The 17,172-nt window shown below is 38.1% G+C and overlaps 2 protein-coding genes across 6 annotated transcripts; one reads left to right on the forward strand and one right to left on the reverse strand.

The window, feature by feature from the left end:
* Positions 1-1,520: 1,520 nt before the first annotated feature.
* On the reverse strand, positions 1,521-8,897 carry pnkp (polynucleotide kinase 3'-phosphatase). 2 transcript variants are annotated; one of them, XM_067365069.1, is made up of 17 exons: positions 8,776-8,897; positions 8,626-8,672; positions 8,262-8,516; positions 6,567-6,830; positions 6,402-6,481; positions 6,269-6,326; positions 6,059-6,166; positions 4,999-5,070; positions 4,651-4,699; positions 4,199-4,269; positions 3,852-3,944; positions 3,068-3,164; positions 2,917-2,978; positions 2,650-2,759; positions 2,479-2,566; positions 1,959-2,026; positions 1,521-1,848 (listed from the first exon to the last, which is right to left on the reverse strand). In XM_067365069.1, the coding sequence occupies exons 1-17, from the start codon at positions 8,894-8,896 to the stop codon at positions 1,728-1,730; spliced, it is 1,764 nt and encodes a 587-aa protein (XP_067221170.1). In that variant the 5' UTR covers position 8,897; the 3' UTR covers positions 1,521-1,727. The 2 variants fall into 2 exon arrangements, with proteins under 2 accessions (XP_067221170.1, XP_067221171.1); XM_067365070.1 differs by lacking the exon at positions 4,999-5,070.
* LOC137004589 (TRPM8 channel-associated factor homolog) lies at positions 8,687-15,957 on the forward strand. 4 transcript variants are annotated; one of them, XM_067365068.1, is made up of 8 exons: positions 8,687-8,945; positions 11,052-11,677; positions 11,758-12,749; positions 12,844-12,938; positions 13,422-13,635; positions 13,730-13,969; positions 14,085-14,422; positions 14,679-15,957. In XM_067365068.1, the coding sequence occupies exons 2-8, from the start codon at positions 11,061-11,063 to the stop codon at positions 14,919-14,921; spliced, it is 2,739 nt and encodes a 912-aa protein (XP_067221169.1). In that variant the 5' UTR covers positions 8,687-8,945; positions 11,052-11,060; the 3' UTR covers positions 14,922-15,957. The 4 variants fall into 4 exon arrangements, with proteins under 4 accessions (XP_067221169.1, XP_067221166.1, XP_067221167.1 ...); XM_067365065.1 differs by having other exon boundaries at positions 10,924-11,677; positions 14,679-15,956; XM_067365066.1 differs by having other exon boundaries at positions 8,814-8,945; positions 11,049-11,677.
* The last annotated feature ends 1,215 nt before the right edge of the window (positions 15,958-17,172 follow it).

Raw genomic sequence — 17,172 nt, forward strand, 5'->3', positions numbered from 1 at the left:
AAAAATGTGTAACAGGGGTGCTGGGAGTCCTTCTAAACACAGTTGGCCAACAAACACAGAGGTTAGCTGGCCACCCCCACTCAGCTGAAGTCTTTTATGCTATCCAGCACATGGTCCACGATTTGCCTCTTTTCTTGAGGTTTTGATCTTCTGGGTCACCATTTTGGAAGGAGTGTGTGGAGATTGGTGCTGTTGGTTAAAGTGCCTGTCTTGTAAACAGGAGATCCTGGGTTTGAATCCCAGTGGTCCCTTTGTTAATACTTGTGTGCCTCAAGCCTGTGAACCTTGGCAAATGTGTGCTTTTCTGATAATGGACCATGAACAGGGAAACCGAGGAGCTCAGTTGTCAGTAAACTCTATTAAGCTATGTAGTGCCTGTTCTACAATTTGGCTCTTTTCTGTATGTTTTGATCCTCTGGGTTGCCCTTCCTAGGACAACACAGAGTTTGGTGCCATGGCTTAGTTGGTTAACATGCCTGTTTAGTAAGCAGAAGACCTTGGGTTCAAATCCCAGCAGTGCCTTTGGTGATACCCTTTGCAAACCAGCCCTCAGCTTTTATCGAAGGACAGCGGCCCAAGCCAATATGTTGTCTTTTAATCAGGAGATCCTGGATTAGAATCCCAGCGATGCCTCCTCTCCGATGGTTTTGCTCACCGGCCTTGTTCTTGGACAAAAGGGCCTCAGCATTGTTTATTTTTGATACGATTATTAGAATGTGTTTGAACAGTCGCCGGTTCCCACCTCCTTCATCCCTTAACAACATACCTTGTTACAGTAACATATTATTTTTAAATTTACAACAGAATTAATTAATTTTTCAAATAAGTAATGCAAGTTCCTTTGTTTTCCCATTTATTGACTGACACCTCTCCTGTCCCCATATTGAGAGAAATCGGGACTGCAGAGGCATTTTGCATGCTGTGTGAACATGATGGTTATTCCAGACTAGTGCTAGATTAAATGTGAGCATACATTAACTAATTTCGTATTTCTCCTGTGACCTATTCTTCAGCATTCCAGAATGGCAGCACAGCTGAAAGGCTTGTTTGTTTGAACTCTGCCCTCTAATATACAGGCGTGAATTTGCATTTCCTTCGGCCTGAGACTTATTTCACTTTTGGTGTGAAAAAGCCTTTACATTTACCAAAAATATAACTTTTTTGTTGTTATAAAAACAAAAACAAATGAGTTACAAAAAAGTTACAAAAAAGTAACCTACGCTTTACTTTCCATAAAAAGTAACTAAGTAATGCAATTAGTTACTTTTTTAGGGAGTAACATAATATTGTAAAGCATTACTTTTAAAAGTGACTTTCCCCAAAACTGTTTATAGCACACAAACACAAAAAAAAATGAGCTTTCTGAGATTTCAAAAACAATCTCACCTATAAATAGTCTTGTTTTACAGACAAGAAAAACCTGAAAAACATATTTCACACTCAAACGATGGAAAATATTGAAGCACATTAACTGAAACAAGCAACTGTTTTCTCAATTTATAATACTTTAACAAGTCAGTTTTATTTCTACTAACTTTATAACAGCAGGTTTATTTGAACAGCTATGAATCAATTTACCATACAACATGTTTAAAAAGTAACAAATTAAAGACAGAGAAAGACAAGTGTAAAATGAAGTGGAGAACACATTTTCTTGTTTTTCTATGAGGTTCCAGAATTCTTCGTTTAGCCTTTTTTCCTTTCATTTTCCCCCTCAAACTTCAGACTCAGCCCTCAGAGAACTGCCTGAAGAGGAACTCTGATCTTTTGTCAGTGAAACTAGGCACAAAATGAATCTGCAGGATTTCAGAGAAGCCCTCAGACAAACTGGGTGCCACAAATTTTTTCCTACAGGGAACAAGAAAAGGGGTTGTATGAGTTAGCCAATAAAGATGGTGATTTCCCAGCAAAATGATCTGGTATGGTGGAATAAGCTCAGTTCGCGGCTGTTCACTCACTTGTAGCTGTGAAACACCATGTCATTGACGGGAACATGCTTGGTGGCAGAAGGAACCATCTCACGAAACTAAAGACAGCAAAAAACAAAAAACAAGATAACATCAATCAGTGACTCACTGTGCATTTCTGAGCTTCAATTCTGAAGAATTTCATATTTAAAGTCACTATGAAAAGGAAGTTGTGATATTCTTTTCTTCCCTATAGTGGTGTAAATCTGAGTGAAAGGGCTTCTCAAATGAGAAAAGATTTAGGGCGGGACTTGATTTTGTCCATGGGGATTTGATTGGATGGTTGTGGTATGCTATTGGTCAATCTCATGTGAGTGACAGGTTGTCCTGCCTTGCGCCAGTAAACACAATCATCATAGAAGAGAAGTGAATTTTCAAATTAATAAAAATAATAATAATAATAATAATATTTATAATAAATACAGAAATATTCCACAAAAAAATAAGTATTGTTCATTTCGATTTAATGGTGACTTTAAATGTAAGAAAAAACTACAGTAAAGACATTTACCCTGTTGTTATGCTTTGCTTGTTCCAGACTCACAGTGAAGTTGAAACACCTGCAGGGGACTCCAGCGTTTTGACTGACATCTACATATCTGTGGAGAAAATCATTGATGGTGCCATTTCAGATGAAAGACAAAGATAAATAAGCATCTGCTTTGGAAACAGAGGTAAGCACCTTTTTCTAGACTCGGGGTCAGGGTTAGTGTTGTCCACCACTATGCTCTGTCCTTCCTTCAGAGCGCGTTCACAGGCCGACACACAATGCTGCCAGGAGCCAAGCATGTCCTAGAGTTCATGTGCAGATGGCACAGCATTAAAAAGTAGATATTATACACATGTAGAACCTCCAAATCTTCTAAACCAGAAATGCTCGATCCTGCTCTATGAGATCTACTTGTTGTCTGTGGGTTCTCTGTTGTGTTAGCTATGTCACTCAACTCACCCTGTTCACATATGCATAGCCCTTTGGAATGATGTGTGTCTGGAAGAACGTGGATTTGCCCGCTGAAAAAAATAACACAGGGGTTATATAATAAAAAATGATCACCTGGAGGGAGTAAGAAGAAAAAACAAACACTGAAAAAAAGTCTCACATCCAGGGAATCCCACTGCTACAATCACTTCCTGTTTGGTAGATGTGAGGGAGGTGTCAGGAGGATCGTAAAGACGCATTTTAGAGTCTAATTTCCTCTGGACAAACATACAAAAACACAAAATATTATTACAGATGCTTAGTACAGTTATGTCCAAAAGTTTGGGGTCAGTTAGAGTTTTTTTTTTTTTTAAAAAGTCTCTCATGTTCACCAAGACTGCATTTATTTGATCAAAAATACTGTAATATTGTGAAATGTTTTTACAATTTAAAATAACTTTTTTATTTTAATATATTTTAAAATGTCATTTATTTCTGTGATGCAAAGCTGCATTTTCCGCATCATTACTCCAGTCTTCAGTGTCACGTGATCCTTCAGAAATCATTATAATATGCTGATTTGCTGTTCAAGAAGCATTTCTTCTTATTATTATTTTTAATGTTGAAAATAGTTGTGATGCTTAATACCTTTGTGGTAACCATAACATTTTTTCAGGATTTTTCTTTTTTTTTTTTTTTTCCAAAAGAACAGCATTTAATTATTAATTAATTATTGAAATTTTAAATATTGAAATAAATATTGAAATTTTGTAACATTATAAATGTATTTAGTGCCAATTTTGATCAATTTCAATCAATCTTTACTGATTAAAATAAAATCTTACTAACCCAAAACGTATTAAAGGTAGTGTAAAGTACCCAACTAAGGTACAAAACATAAATAACCATACATTAATACACTGCAGAAAATGACTAAGTGAAACAAAAACATCCAAAAAGTTTACAGGGTCAAACTCTGGCAAGCTGAACTGAGCAGGTTTCCAGCCCAAGAAGTATTCCTCTGGGGTGTAAAACTGAAGACCAATGTTGAGAGCAAACTGAGGGCACAAGAGATAAGAAGAACAACAAAAAGCCTGAAAGATGTGTTTTGCCAAAAGCCCATAACATTGTAAAATTTCCCTTTTTTGTTATACTAAAACGGAGCAAGAAAAACCCAACAATGCCCCCTTGTGGTCAGAGTAAGCTATTACACATGATTTGCATCAACTTATTATAAAATACAGTAACTCTTAATAACAGTAACACATTCAATCTGCTTATGTGTAATGAAGACTACAGTTAGCGTCATTACCAGTCTGTCACTGCAGGAGAAGTCTTTCTTCTTTTTTCCCGGAGCCCAGTTAGCAGGACGTCCTGCTGCATCTGCAAAATGAGAGGAAACCATAACTGAGCATCTGTTATTGGGTCATTTTGGGCTGTGCTGAAGAAAAAAAAAATAAATAAAATTGTTGTTAAAATAATGTTTTTGTTTGCACTTTATTAAAAAGTGTGGGTATCTGCAGGTCGGAGTAATGGGTTAAAGGGAGGGGGCTTTGAACGGTCTGTTAGAGTGTGGGGTAGGGTTGTGGGTGTACTTACCTATGAAAGTACCCAGTAATATAAACTAACTACATGGGGTTTAAGTTAGGTTTATGTGAAAGAATAATAAAAGGCTGCCAAATAAAAATACCATTAAACTACTCTTTAGTTCCATTAAATTGGCCTCAAATCAAAGTTCTGAGTCTTGAATTGAATTGAGCTCACCTCCTACATAGAAGCTCTGTGACACGTCTATAGTCACTCCACCATTTGCCTGCAAAAACACAACAGTGTCTTAAAGGTGCAATAAGCGAGCACTAAAACACACTTGTAGCCAATCATCAGTAAAGGGGCGGAGCTATCAAGGGGTGTGATCCTTTGGGTAGGGGCATGTTTGTTTTGGTTATTTTATATATCAACAGCGTTTCTCAAAGATCACTTACTGCACCTTTAATATACACAGGCTACTGTAACCAAACATGCTGCTTGTTGTATGTAAGTAAAGCAAAAGATACAACTTTATAATGCAATCCTTCTAATAAACAACTACAAATAACCACAATAGTGATTCACCTTCTCACACAGATGTTCCCACATTCCAATAACAGGTTTTCTGTAAATACCAGGGGCTGTGGAAACAAACACCTGAAAAACACAATGTATTCCCATTCCTAAATAAATAAATAAGGGAAATACATCTACTACACTCAGTTTTCAAACTGGCATTCAAAACTTTCTTTCAAAAAGTTTGGGGTCAGTAAGGTAATAAATTAATACTTTTATGCATTAAATTGATCAAATTGACTGCAAAGACAATTATAATGTTACAAAAAAAAAAAAAAAAGAAAAATCTATTCCAAATAAATGCTGTTTTTTTTTTTTAAACTTTGCTTTTGAATCCTAAAAAAAATCTATCACAGTTTCCACAAAAATATTAAGCAGCACAACTTTTTCAACATTGATAATAATTTGTAAGAAAAGTGAGCATCAAATCGTCATATTAGAATGATTTCTGAAGGATCATGTGACACTGAAGACTGGAGTAATGATGCTGAAAATTCAGTAATTTTTGCTAATTACATTTGTAATTTTTGCTAATTACATTTAAGGCAAGGCAAGGCAAGGCAATTTTATTTGTATAGCACATTTCATACACAATGGTAATTCAAAGTGCTTTACATAAAGAAGAAGAATAAAAATAGAACATAAGGAATAGAAATAACAGTAAAAACAGATAATTTTGCTATTTGGATTTAAAATGCATTAAAAGTCAGAATAATGATGATACATAAAAGATATAAAAATACATTAAAAATGAAATGAAAACAGGAAAAGAATTTAAAGAATAAAAAGATAATACGTATAAAATAAAGTGCAAACAGTTCGGACATAGCACAGTGCTCAATCAGCAAATGCATAGGTAAAAAGATGCGTTTTGAGTCTGGATTTGAATGTGGCTACTGTTGGAGCACACCTGATCTTTAAGAATATATTCAAATAGAGAATGATTATTTTAAATTAATGCAGACTTGGTGAGCATAAAATATTTCTTTCATAAATATATAAAAAAAAATCTTATAGACCCCAGACTTTTTAACAATAGAGTATGTTGAAGTGTGAATGTGTCATTAACCTGGATGGGCAACTGAAGCGTCTGTAGAATATCCTCTGCTTTTGACTTGAACACCTCTGGTCTGAGTTTTCCTCGAGATATACCCATCTGATTGGTGAAAAATACCACCTAAATGGAGTGAAGCAAAACCAATTGGACATTTATTGATGAAACACTATCACATATTGACAGCATCAACATAAAATGAAGTGATGGGTGATTAAGAAGCACCTTGTATCCTTTCTTCAACAGACTGGCCAGTCTGGGCTGAATCTCTGGGAAGAGAATCCTAAACAAGAGTAAAACATCACATTAAAGACAAAAAACAGCTGTAGCGTTTAGGAAGTTCTTCAAGCAGACTCACCTCCAGTCATCCGGACTTGTGGGAAACACTTTCCCAGATTTTGTAGTGATAATGCAGCCATCAATGTCAAAACCTGCAACCTGAATCACACAAAACAGCATTAAACATTATAAGGTTTTCCTGATTAAATGCTATGTAATTCCTGTAAGAAAGTTAATGTGTTACTTTGGAGCTTTCTGGAACCCCTGCCGCAGTGAACAGCATAAGGCTGCCGATTTGTTGCCAGTGACTCTGAGAGCAAGTGGAAGATGAGGCGCTGGGTTTGACTGTTGCTGAGTCCAGGCTGTCATCACTCTCTCTCTGAGCAAATGCTTGTAACTGCTTAAGCTTTTTCTCAGCTGAGGTCTGTTCATCTTCATCCTCCTCATCGTCACGCCCTCGTTTCGTGCGAGGAGCGTCCTCCTCTGGGCTGTGAGGACGTTTTGTTGCCTGAGAAACAAGGTTTTATGGGATATTTCAATTGATTTTATGGCATACAATAAACTCTAATGATATTAAAATGGGTTGAAAGTTTTTGAAAATGTCTGGAAAGATAATGTAAATTTCTCACCAATATAAAATATGTTTCTTTTATGAATTTATACATTTATACACTCCTTCAGACTCAAATTAAATTAACTTATCTTTATTAATGTATTCTTCAATATTTGTTTTGCTCAAGAAACATGTCTTATTATCAATGTTGAAAACAGCTGTGTTTCTCTTTGAAATAGAAAGCTTTTGTATCATTTTAAAATGTCTTTACTGTCACTTTTGACCAACTGAATGCATCTTTGTTGAATAAAAGTATTAAAGGTGTATTACAATATGTAATACAATATGTAATATTTTCTGTCTGCTAGAGGTCACTAGAGGCCTATTCAAAACAAAGGCGTAGCTTGATGACACCAAGTTTGAGAGAGGAATCTTGGGACATGTGATCATCTCAATGGACTGTGCAAAAGAATCGGGATAGGACTCGGGAAGAAATCATGTTCATGGATGCGATTATTAACGTTACTGTAGTATGAAGCAGAACAGGACCGAGTGTTGTGGGAGCTGAACGAGGACGCTGGAGCGACTGCGCAACACACGCCTCACGAGCAGCGAGACTTATTATGCCACAGTCGCCGGCGCCACTTCCGCTTTTCCGGTCATGAGTATGAGGTAACGCAGCTCTGTTTATCATATTAGATACATTCGAGTGTGTTTAAAATGTTATAACGTTACTCTGTGCATTCGCTCGGCGGCTGCTGTGAGACACTGTTACACACTGCAGTAAGAATATCATATTAAATGCTGGTGGATGGCTTGTGTTGATAAATGGCATGCAATTAATTTTAAAACATTTTTAAAAATGCTGTATTACTGTTACTAAAAATAAAGCTGCATCTGATTATGCTATGTTAGCTACTTGACAAACTAGTGTTTTTCTCTGAGGCATGGTAAAGCATGGTACTCAAAATCAGGAAAATTAGATTTAAACAATAAGACTAAACGTGTTGAGCTATATAACAATAATTAGTTTTCGGTCTATACATGTAACCAAACAGTTGTTCCCTTGTCTATTAAAACATGTAAATATTAAAGCGTCTTTGGTGTTTTCATGGTTTCTACAAAAGAAAACCGGAAACCGAGGGTAACGCGGGTATGACGCAATTGACAGGCGACTCCTCACACGTCCCAGAGCCTTGGTTAAAATTGCAATTTTCTCACGATTTACAAATAGTTGCAAACATTAAGTACTCAAGTGAACAAAATATATAACACTGGCCTACTGATTTTTGGATATTTTACTGCAAAATTCTTACATATTGCACCTTTAATTTCTTTCAAAAATATTTTCTCCTACAGTTCCGCTACCATGGATTATCTTGATACCTTTTTTGAAGATTTAGAAAAGTAATCCTGGATGCTCCTTTTGGGATCATTTGAGATTTTCTGTCTGTCTCTGCTTTCATCTGCTGCATTTCTATTCTTGTGAGGAGAGGAAGACTTTCCGTTTGAATTTCCAACAAATTCCACAGTGAACGGGTGGGACTGATTAACCAAGTACAGTGTGCAGCCAGACGTCAGACATCCAGACTCGCCACGACCCAAAGACTGACTGTCCAGGGAAGACGGGTTGGGCCCGAGCTGTGGAGACAGACTGATTTGTACTCACTTATGCTTTCCTAGATTTGTTTTCATCAAATTTACTGTGTTAGTAAATTGTAACATGCTGGGGGTTTTATTTTTGTTTTACCTGAGTAACCAGAACTTCCTGTTTGGCATAGTTGGCCACAAGTTTGACTGTGAAAAAGAAATGCACTTCCGTGATTCATTATGAACAGACGCAAATGTGACACGTACAACTTTTTTGCATAATTAGGATGGGTGTGATGTGAAAACCCACCCTGATGCCTCGAGCACTTCTTGTCTGAAATTCTGGATTCAGGGCCTCGACCTAACATAAGAGCTCGACCATCAGCCAGCTCCACCCGAGCTCCATTCACACTAACTAGTGCGCACTGCATCTCCACTCACGGACGACAACAACTGGACTGCAGAGGGAGAAAAGATACAGTAAGAAACACAGTAAAGATTCAAATAGTCAAAATGGATGGTACATTTATTTATCTGACTGGGTTCAGAGAGTTAATTATGAATATTTAACCAGCTGAAATGTAACTCATTAGATATATGACGTAACTTAACGTTTTAATACGTCTTTTAATGTTTCATGTGTAAAAACAATGAACTTAGTCGAACTTTGTCACCAGAAGGCTCATAGAGGCTCCACATAACTTTATAATCTGCGTAGCCTTTGTGTACCTACAAAGTTCCTCAAACATATATTTCAATCGGGGCGCTATCATTTTACTAAATACACCAGACAATATCGAAATGATACTTACCTGCTGTTTAAAACTTTACAGTTATTTCTTGCGATTCAGTTGTTGTAGACGCTTCAGGGGTCCGACATGTAAATATTTCCGATGTGGAACAACTGCGCCCATTGTTTGGTTCCCATCATGTCATTGGGAGTCATTTTGTTAGCAACCTCTGTCATTAACCAATTTAATACCATATTTTCTCAGTTGCATTATCGCATGTATTTTATCTGATAGCCCGCTCAAATAAACGGTACAGTTTGTAAGTAAGTTTTTAAAAACGCAGTTAGTGATATCGTGCTTTATTTTTGGTTCAAATTGCTCACAACCTGTGGGGAACAACAAAGAATGGATGGATGGATAGTCATTTAATTGATTAAATCGCTGGATGTATGTGGGTTTGCTATTGCTGTGATCTCATGTGAGTGACAAGTTGCCCCGCCCTCGCGCTAGTAAACACCATCAGAGAAGAAGAATAAATAAATAATGATGTGCAAAGATAAAACATTTATAATACTGACTTTATTCCATGAAATCAGTTTTGATTTTATGGTGACTTTAAGCTGGCAACATATTGCATTGCAGCAAGTAGCCTGCCTTTTTGTGCTGAAAGGGGGAGTTAACTCTTTGTTTGTGTAGTACCTGAAAATCAGCACAAAGTGCACACACAGAAGAACAGAATGAGTCTATTCAGTTTGTTTACACCTGTTAGATGACAAATCCTAAGTTTACATAAGTATTATCATGAGATAGGATATCCTGCTTATAATTATGGCTTGATAAACATAGTTTATTTACTCTGCATAATGCAGTACCAACAGTTTAGTTTAAACTGGCAAGTGTTTTTTGTCTTAAAGCTATGAAACCCTGCACATAACATATGGAAGAGAAAACATAAAATATTTCATAGTCTGAAGCTAAAAATCTGAGTCTGTGCCCATCACACACTTAGTAATTTTTTGTGAAATTTGTCAACAATTACAGCTGAAAATCTGCAGACTGTCTCTGACTTTCGACAACTAGTGTTGATTCCAGACTGTAAATCAGGGCAAAAATCTGAATCTGGGTAAAATTTGTATAGTGTATTCCTACCTTTTCCTAAAACAATGAAACAAATTAATAAGCTACCACCCACACACACATACACTGGCAAAAATCTGGGTAAAATTTGTATAGTGTATTCCTACCTTTACCTAAAACAAGGAAACAAATTAATAAGCTACCACACACACACACAAACACACATACATTGGGGAGCTCTGTACAAATCTACTCATCTCACATTTCTTTTTAATGAAAAACTAGTTCAGGCATCCAAATGCTGTAGAGGGAGTGGTTTCTAGATGAACAAACAAAAAGAAAAAAAGGGTGCATTTATGGGCGTGCTCCTAGCGTGTGTCCTTATGGGTGAGCCATTGGTCATAGCCACAAACACATTCACACAGTAGTTACTCAGAGCTAATAAAGAAAGTCATTTGAACTTGTTTGTATCTACAGATAAAGGTGAGTGTGTGCATATTATATATGTAGCCACAATTGGGATGGGATGTAAAGTTTAAATTGTTTATATCAGATTTTTGTATAATATATTAAGCTTTTTTTAACAAATGTATTTTTCTAAATATATGCAACTTGTTTTTTTTTTTTTCTTATTTTCTGTCTTTGTGTAGGACTGAAAGCCAATCAGTATCATTTTTCTGCATGCACAAGTTCTGGTTGAACAAACCCAGTGTTCAGCACCTGTACAATTGATTGTTATTTAAGAGTGATTGATTTGAATTCACTTACTAAACAGAAGTACTCCACCATGGCACGTGAACAGGACTACTACACTCTCATGTCTGGGCTGCAGGAGCTTGATTTCCAAGGGAAAGCAGTGCCCAGCGATCTTGTACTAATAGGTGAACATGCCTTTCCACTTGCCATGAATCCAAGAGGTCAGGTGCTGATGGCTGCATCTCATTACGGTCAGGGACGTATAGTGGTGTTGGGACACGAGGAATACCTAACACGCTTTCCTGGCCTCATAGAGAATGCCCTAATGTGGCTCATGCCATGTACCGGTGATGCCGGCATTGTAGGGATCAAGGGGAGTTTACGTTCAGTAGCTGACAACTTGAACTACTGCCCTATCAAGACAGAGCTAGGAGACTTTCGGGATGGATTAGCTATATATATCACAGATGCTAACAGTGTCGAGAACTGTGCAAAGGATCTGATTGCTTTCCTCAAAGCTGGAGGTGGTTTGATCATTGCTGGCCAAGCCTGGAGTTGGTCTAATGACCATCCACAAGAAAACACTATAAGGAACTTCCCAGGAAACAAGGTGTGCAGTGTTGCAGGAATTTATTTTTCTGAACACCCAGGAGAAGTTGGAAAATTTCCTGTTCCAAGAAATATCCCTTCTAATTGGCTTGCTGTATCGTAAGTTCAGCATACATTTTTGCTTTTTACCCATTCTTTAACAAACCATGCATTTCACCATCTGTCTTGTCTTTTTTCAGAATAGGCAAAGACTTTAAAGATGATCTAGAGTTCCTGCTGCATGGCGTGTCCGAGTTTGACACCCAAGGAGGGGCTATAGCATCTGAGGTGATGGTGCACGGACCATTAGCATTTCCCATTGCGGTCACTCCGGCTGGAAAAGCATTCATTGCTGGTGCATATTATGGACAAGGTCGAGTAATTGTGGTATCCCATGAAGGCTACCTGGGCCGGGACTCTCTGTCCACATTCATGATCAATGCTATCAAGTGGCTTGATGAGGGTCGGACGGGTGTTATTGGGATCCTACCCAGCCTCAAAGCAGCCCACACGGTACTGAGCAAATCAGGTTTAGATTGCCAGTTGACTGACTTCAGAGAAGATCTGAGCGTCTACGTCTGCACTTCCTACAGTGATGCCCAGTGTGCAGAGATCCAAGAATTTGTTGCTGAAGGTGGAGGTCTTCTGATTGGGGGTCATGCCTGGTATTGGGCCCAGACCCACCCTGGCTGTAATGTGATGACCGAATACCCAGGAAATCACATTCTTAACAAGATGGGATTATGCCTCTTAGGCAACACCTTGGGTGGAGGGTTATATAAGGCCCAAGAAATAGAGCATAGGTGTAGAGAGGGGTACCACTTTCGTAGCATGCTGCAGCGATTTGCTGAACATGTAAGCCAGGGAAAAGAACTGACTGATCATGAACAGGGCTGCTTGAAGCAGCTGGGCTGCGACTGTGCCAATTACCTTAGTATGTGTTCTCACGACAGTGCCGCCTACACTTCAGTGCTCTCACTTCTTACTGACATAGTGAAGGAGGTAGGTGTTCCACAGGTGTGCAGTAATTGTCCTGTTGAAAGTGCCAGAGACCACCTGATGCTCCACGTTGGGACTGAGGTATACAAAGTGTCGCCTAATCCTGATGCCCTTCTTCCATACATCATCAAGGACAGACCCGACTTGCCCACTGTGTCTAATGCAAGAGTCCGGATCAGTGCAAACACTGCGGGTAGGAAATGTTTCTTGCCAAATGCAGAAGGAAAATGTTACTCCTTGTTTAAGTTTTACAATTTCTGAGCACACTATAAAATTACTTGTTTCAGATTGTGAAGAATGGATAAGCACAGGCTTATATCTTTCTTCTGGTATGAAGACGTTCATAGCAATACCTCCAGAGATTGTTGGGAAAAATTGGCAGGTAATCAATAGTCTATATACATTTCTTGTTTCCAATAAAGGAATAGTGCTGTATGTAATATACTTGTCATTCTAGAAACAAGCTTAATGCTCATAGGGCTTGGAGAGCATGTTATTAACATGAGGAGATACTCTATATACATAGTAAAATCCCCATAGTTAAATCAACTCTGCTCAGAGTACATCTGGTCCCTCTCTGAATAGTGTTAAAATAACACTGAAGCAGAGTTCAAGTTAATGAGATAATTTAGCTATTAATTAAGTCATGATTGAACATTTGTGTTTCTCTTGTGTTTCTCTTTTCTTCAGTGATTCTGCTTGTTAACAGCAGGTGTTCATCATTAATGTCCAATCATCAATTAATTAATTGCTTAACTATCTCATTAACTTTAACTCTGCTTTAGTGTTATTTTAACACTATTTAGAGAGGGACCAAATGTAATCTAAACAGAATTGATTAAACTCTGTAGATTTTGCTGTGTAGGTGCAGCTTGGTTGCCAGACAGATAACATTGGTGGAGCAAACATCCTGAAACGGGCTCCTGTGGTCCATGAGCGATTTCCCTTGGACAAAGAAATGGTCCAGGTCTGGAATCTGTGGGGAGGGCTCATCTATCTAATTGCACCTCCCCAGAGCAAAGTGGATGGGGTGGAAATTGTTGTGCAGGTCTCAGTACAGGCTCCATACTTCAAATCTGGTAAGAATTCTGAATTAATATTCAGTCAGCAACACCGTAAGTTTTCTATTCAGAACATTTAAAGGTCTATGGTAAAACTTGTTATGTACCACAGGAGAGACAAGTGTAGCTGACTGGGTGAGCGGGATCCGTTCGGCACCTGCCCCCTGGGCCGAACTTGAGTTTGAGAATATCATCATCACATTAGAATCAGAGTTTATAAGGAATCTGGACCGCCCTGATGAGGTGGCTACACTTTGGGATACCATAATGAGAAGCATAGCTGACCTGGCAGCAAGACCTGCAAAGTTCCCCCGCAAGGAGCGGTTTGTTGCGGATGTTCAGATCTCTTGCGGTCAGTGGTACTATTGCTGAGATAAAGAACCATCACTATTAAAACAGAATCATGCCATTATTATTACATTCACACAAACCTAACGATAACACTGTTCCTCCTATTGCCCCCTCAGGTTTCATGCATGCTGGATATCCCATCATGATGCACTCCAACTCTGCCCCAGCACTAATAAAAGTAGAGGAAGCCTATAAAAGTGGTATTTGGGGAGCCATTCATGAGTTGGGTCATAACCAGCAGCGCAGAGTTTGGGAGTTCCCTCCACACACCACTGAGTGCACCTGCAACCTGTGGTCAGTGTACGTACATGAGGAAGTGCTGCAATTGAATAGAGCTAATGCTCATCCCGCCATGACTCTAGAAAACCGCCAGGCTCGTACCAAGATGTATTGCAGTGGTGGTAAGGATTTGAAAAGCTGGAGTATGTGGACAGCACTCGAGACTTACATGCAGGTAAACAGACTGCGAAAAAAGTTAACAATTTGTTTATTCGGTTAAATGCATGGGTTTATAAAAATTGTTTGATAAATTACATTTTTGGTTACATCATCATTGCCAGTATTGTAATTTATTTTTTCAAAGTTAATTTTTAAAAACAAATTTGAAATTTAAAAAACAAAACAAAATCTTGTTATATAAATATAAAAAATATTTATACCAATTTTTGTGTAATCTTCAATCATCTCTCTTTTTCTTTTCTTTTTTCAAGCTTCAGGAAAAATTTGGCTGGGATGCTTTTAAGAAAGTTTTTACTGCCTACCATAATATGAGTGGAGTGCCAAATGACAATGCAGGCAAGATGAATCTATATGCTGAGACCTTCTCCAAGGTGGTCAACCTGAATCTGTGCCCCTTCTTCAAAGCGTGGGGTTGGCCCATCCAGCCCAGCACAGAAGAGAAGATCTCTCATCTCCCTGAGTGGAGTGACCATCCTATGAGCCAGTACGCATAAGAACGTCTCAGATAGCTTTTAAATTTTGCAGTGCCAGTTTTAATGTAATTGAGGGGTAAGATTAAGTATAAAATGTGATATATTTTTACCTGGAGTTTCATGGACATTATTGTATTCATGAGCAATTGATTCATCCCAATGTGAGGCACAAACTTAGAAATATAATTTTAAAATTTCTGAATATTCTTGTTTTTAATAAAATGTAGCTATAGGGTAAGTGATTTAAGGTCAAGTACAGTATAACCTGAACATGCATGTTAAAAACACAACATATAAATACTAAAAACACTCCTGGGTGAAGTATTAACAATATCACATACATCTAACAATATAACCAATGTCTCTCTGCATACATATAATACACTCACATAAAGTGATATATACTATAGCAAATCTCAACTGCTTGATTGTATATTGATATTAAACGTAAACTATAATATTGCTCAGCTCTAAACTAAATCTGCACAATTAGGCATCAAAGTACTATAAACATTAACAGGAATTTCCATAATGCTGCTTACAATGCATATTGCAAATAAAACACTATACACAAACAATTGACTTGATGCAAAAATATGTATGCCAAAAATTTCTGCAAGCTCTGAGACCTCTAAAATTAAAAAGTATTAAAATCATAACAATGCTTTTTTTTTCAAGATACAAACATTTTTGATATATATGCGTTTCATTTCTGACAAGCAATATCAATATGAGATGTGTAACAAAAATTAAAGTTTACAAAGTTTCAGAAACAGTACTAGCTACATTTAACTGCTATATTTAATGTTGAATATAATGTATAATAATGCAATTAGGCAATATTTGTGGGTCCTGAATGATAATGCCAAATGTCTGATTTTTACCAGTAAAAAGGGCTTACATTATTTATATGAATAGATACATTTTCAGGTTCAGAATCATGAATATTTTTATTCTGGTGTCACCATTGTTTTACTGCTTAGTTCTCTCTTAGGTTCAGCTATCCTAATTCTAATTTTGTGTTAAAATTGAGTTTTATTGTTCAGTGACACACCTAATCAAATCTTAAAATATTGTAAATTCTTTATTAAGTTGCATGTTCAACAAAGTTATTGAAAATTGTTAATGTTTTGGAAATAAATCTTTTATTTGAATTTCAGTTTCATTTTTTATTTTTTTTTCAAAATATTGTGATACGTATCATATTGTGAACACAGTATGGTAAGCTGAGTGTATCGTTACACCCCTAGTAAAAGGCCATCCGTGTTTTGGACTTGTGTTGTTCCATTTCCCGGCACTAGTTTATCACCATGGTTACTGAGCACTCCAATCATCACATTCAGCTGTGTCTAATTGTAAAAACCTTGTTATTCCCTGTATATAAGCCCTGTGTTTCCTGTTATATGTGGTCTGGTATTGCTCATGTGTAGTTTGGTATATGTTCCTGCCTGTTCCTGTAGTCTACTGTGGATATTCTAGTAAAAGACTTGTTTAGATATATTTCTCCTTGTCGTGTGCTTAAAGCACCAGCTAACGTAACAGAATACCGGACCTTAAAACAGTTAGACAGATTGCGGTGTGTTTAGTGTTTGTTGTTTTCTGTTTCAGTGTTTTTTTCGTGTTTCACTTCTCATTCCCGTCAATATGTACACGGCCGCATTTCTGTTAATCTGCCTTGAGCAGAAGGACCACTCCCTCGAGGAACATTTGAATGACTTTTTGTTCCTAGCAACATTGACACATTTCCCGGACAGCAGCCTTTGCAACTTTCGGTTTGCCGGCCTGAACACCGCCACCAAAGCGCTGCTGTCTGGGGAAGGGCCTCGAGGGAGCTTCCCTGAATACGTGGAGTGGGTGCTGGCATCATGTGGATCGTCGACGTCGCAGAAACCCACGGTCAACGACGCCAGTCCCACTCCCTTTCCAGCGCCCAGCTAGGAACCATCAGACTGCGTGGAAGGACAGCGCGACCCCACCGAAGACAGAGCCCGTTTCCTCTGCGATGCAGGAGCCAGCGACCAGTGGAACGACTGAGCGTAACATCGCCGTGGAGACGGAGCCCAGCGTGTCTGACCAGGTGCGTGTGTTTGCTGTTAGTATCGCCGAGGGAGACCGTGTGGAAGACGAGGGGTTGGAAGGGAGCCACGCCCACACTCCCGCCACTGAGTGAGTTCCAGGCAAGCACTATGGATAATTTTGAATTTGGAGAGGAGTTCCTATCCCTGGAAAATTCTGAGACTGTCTACCCCATTCTTGATGGACTGGTCCCACC

This window comes from Chanodichthys erythropterus, chromosome 17, assembly GCF_024489055.1.
Source record: "Chanodichthys erythropterus isolate Z2021 chromosome 17, ASM2448905v1, whole genome shotgun sequence".
NCBI lineage: Eukaryota > Metazoa > Chordata > Actinopteri > Cypriniformes > Xenocyprididae > Chanodichthys > Chanodichthys erythropterus.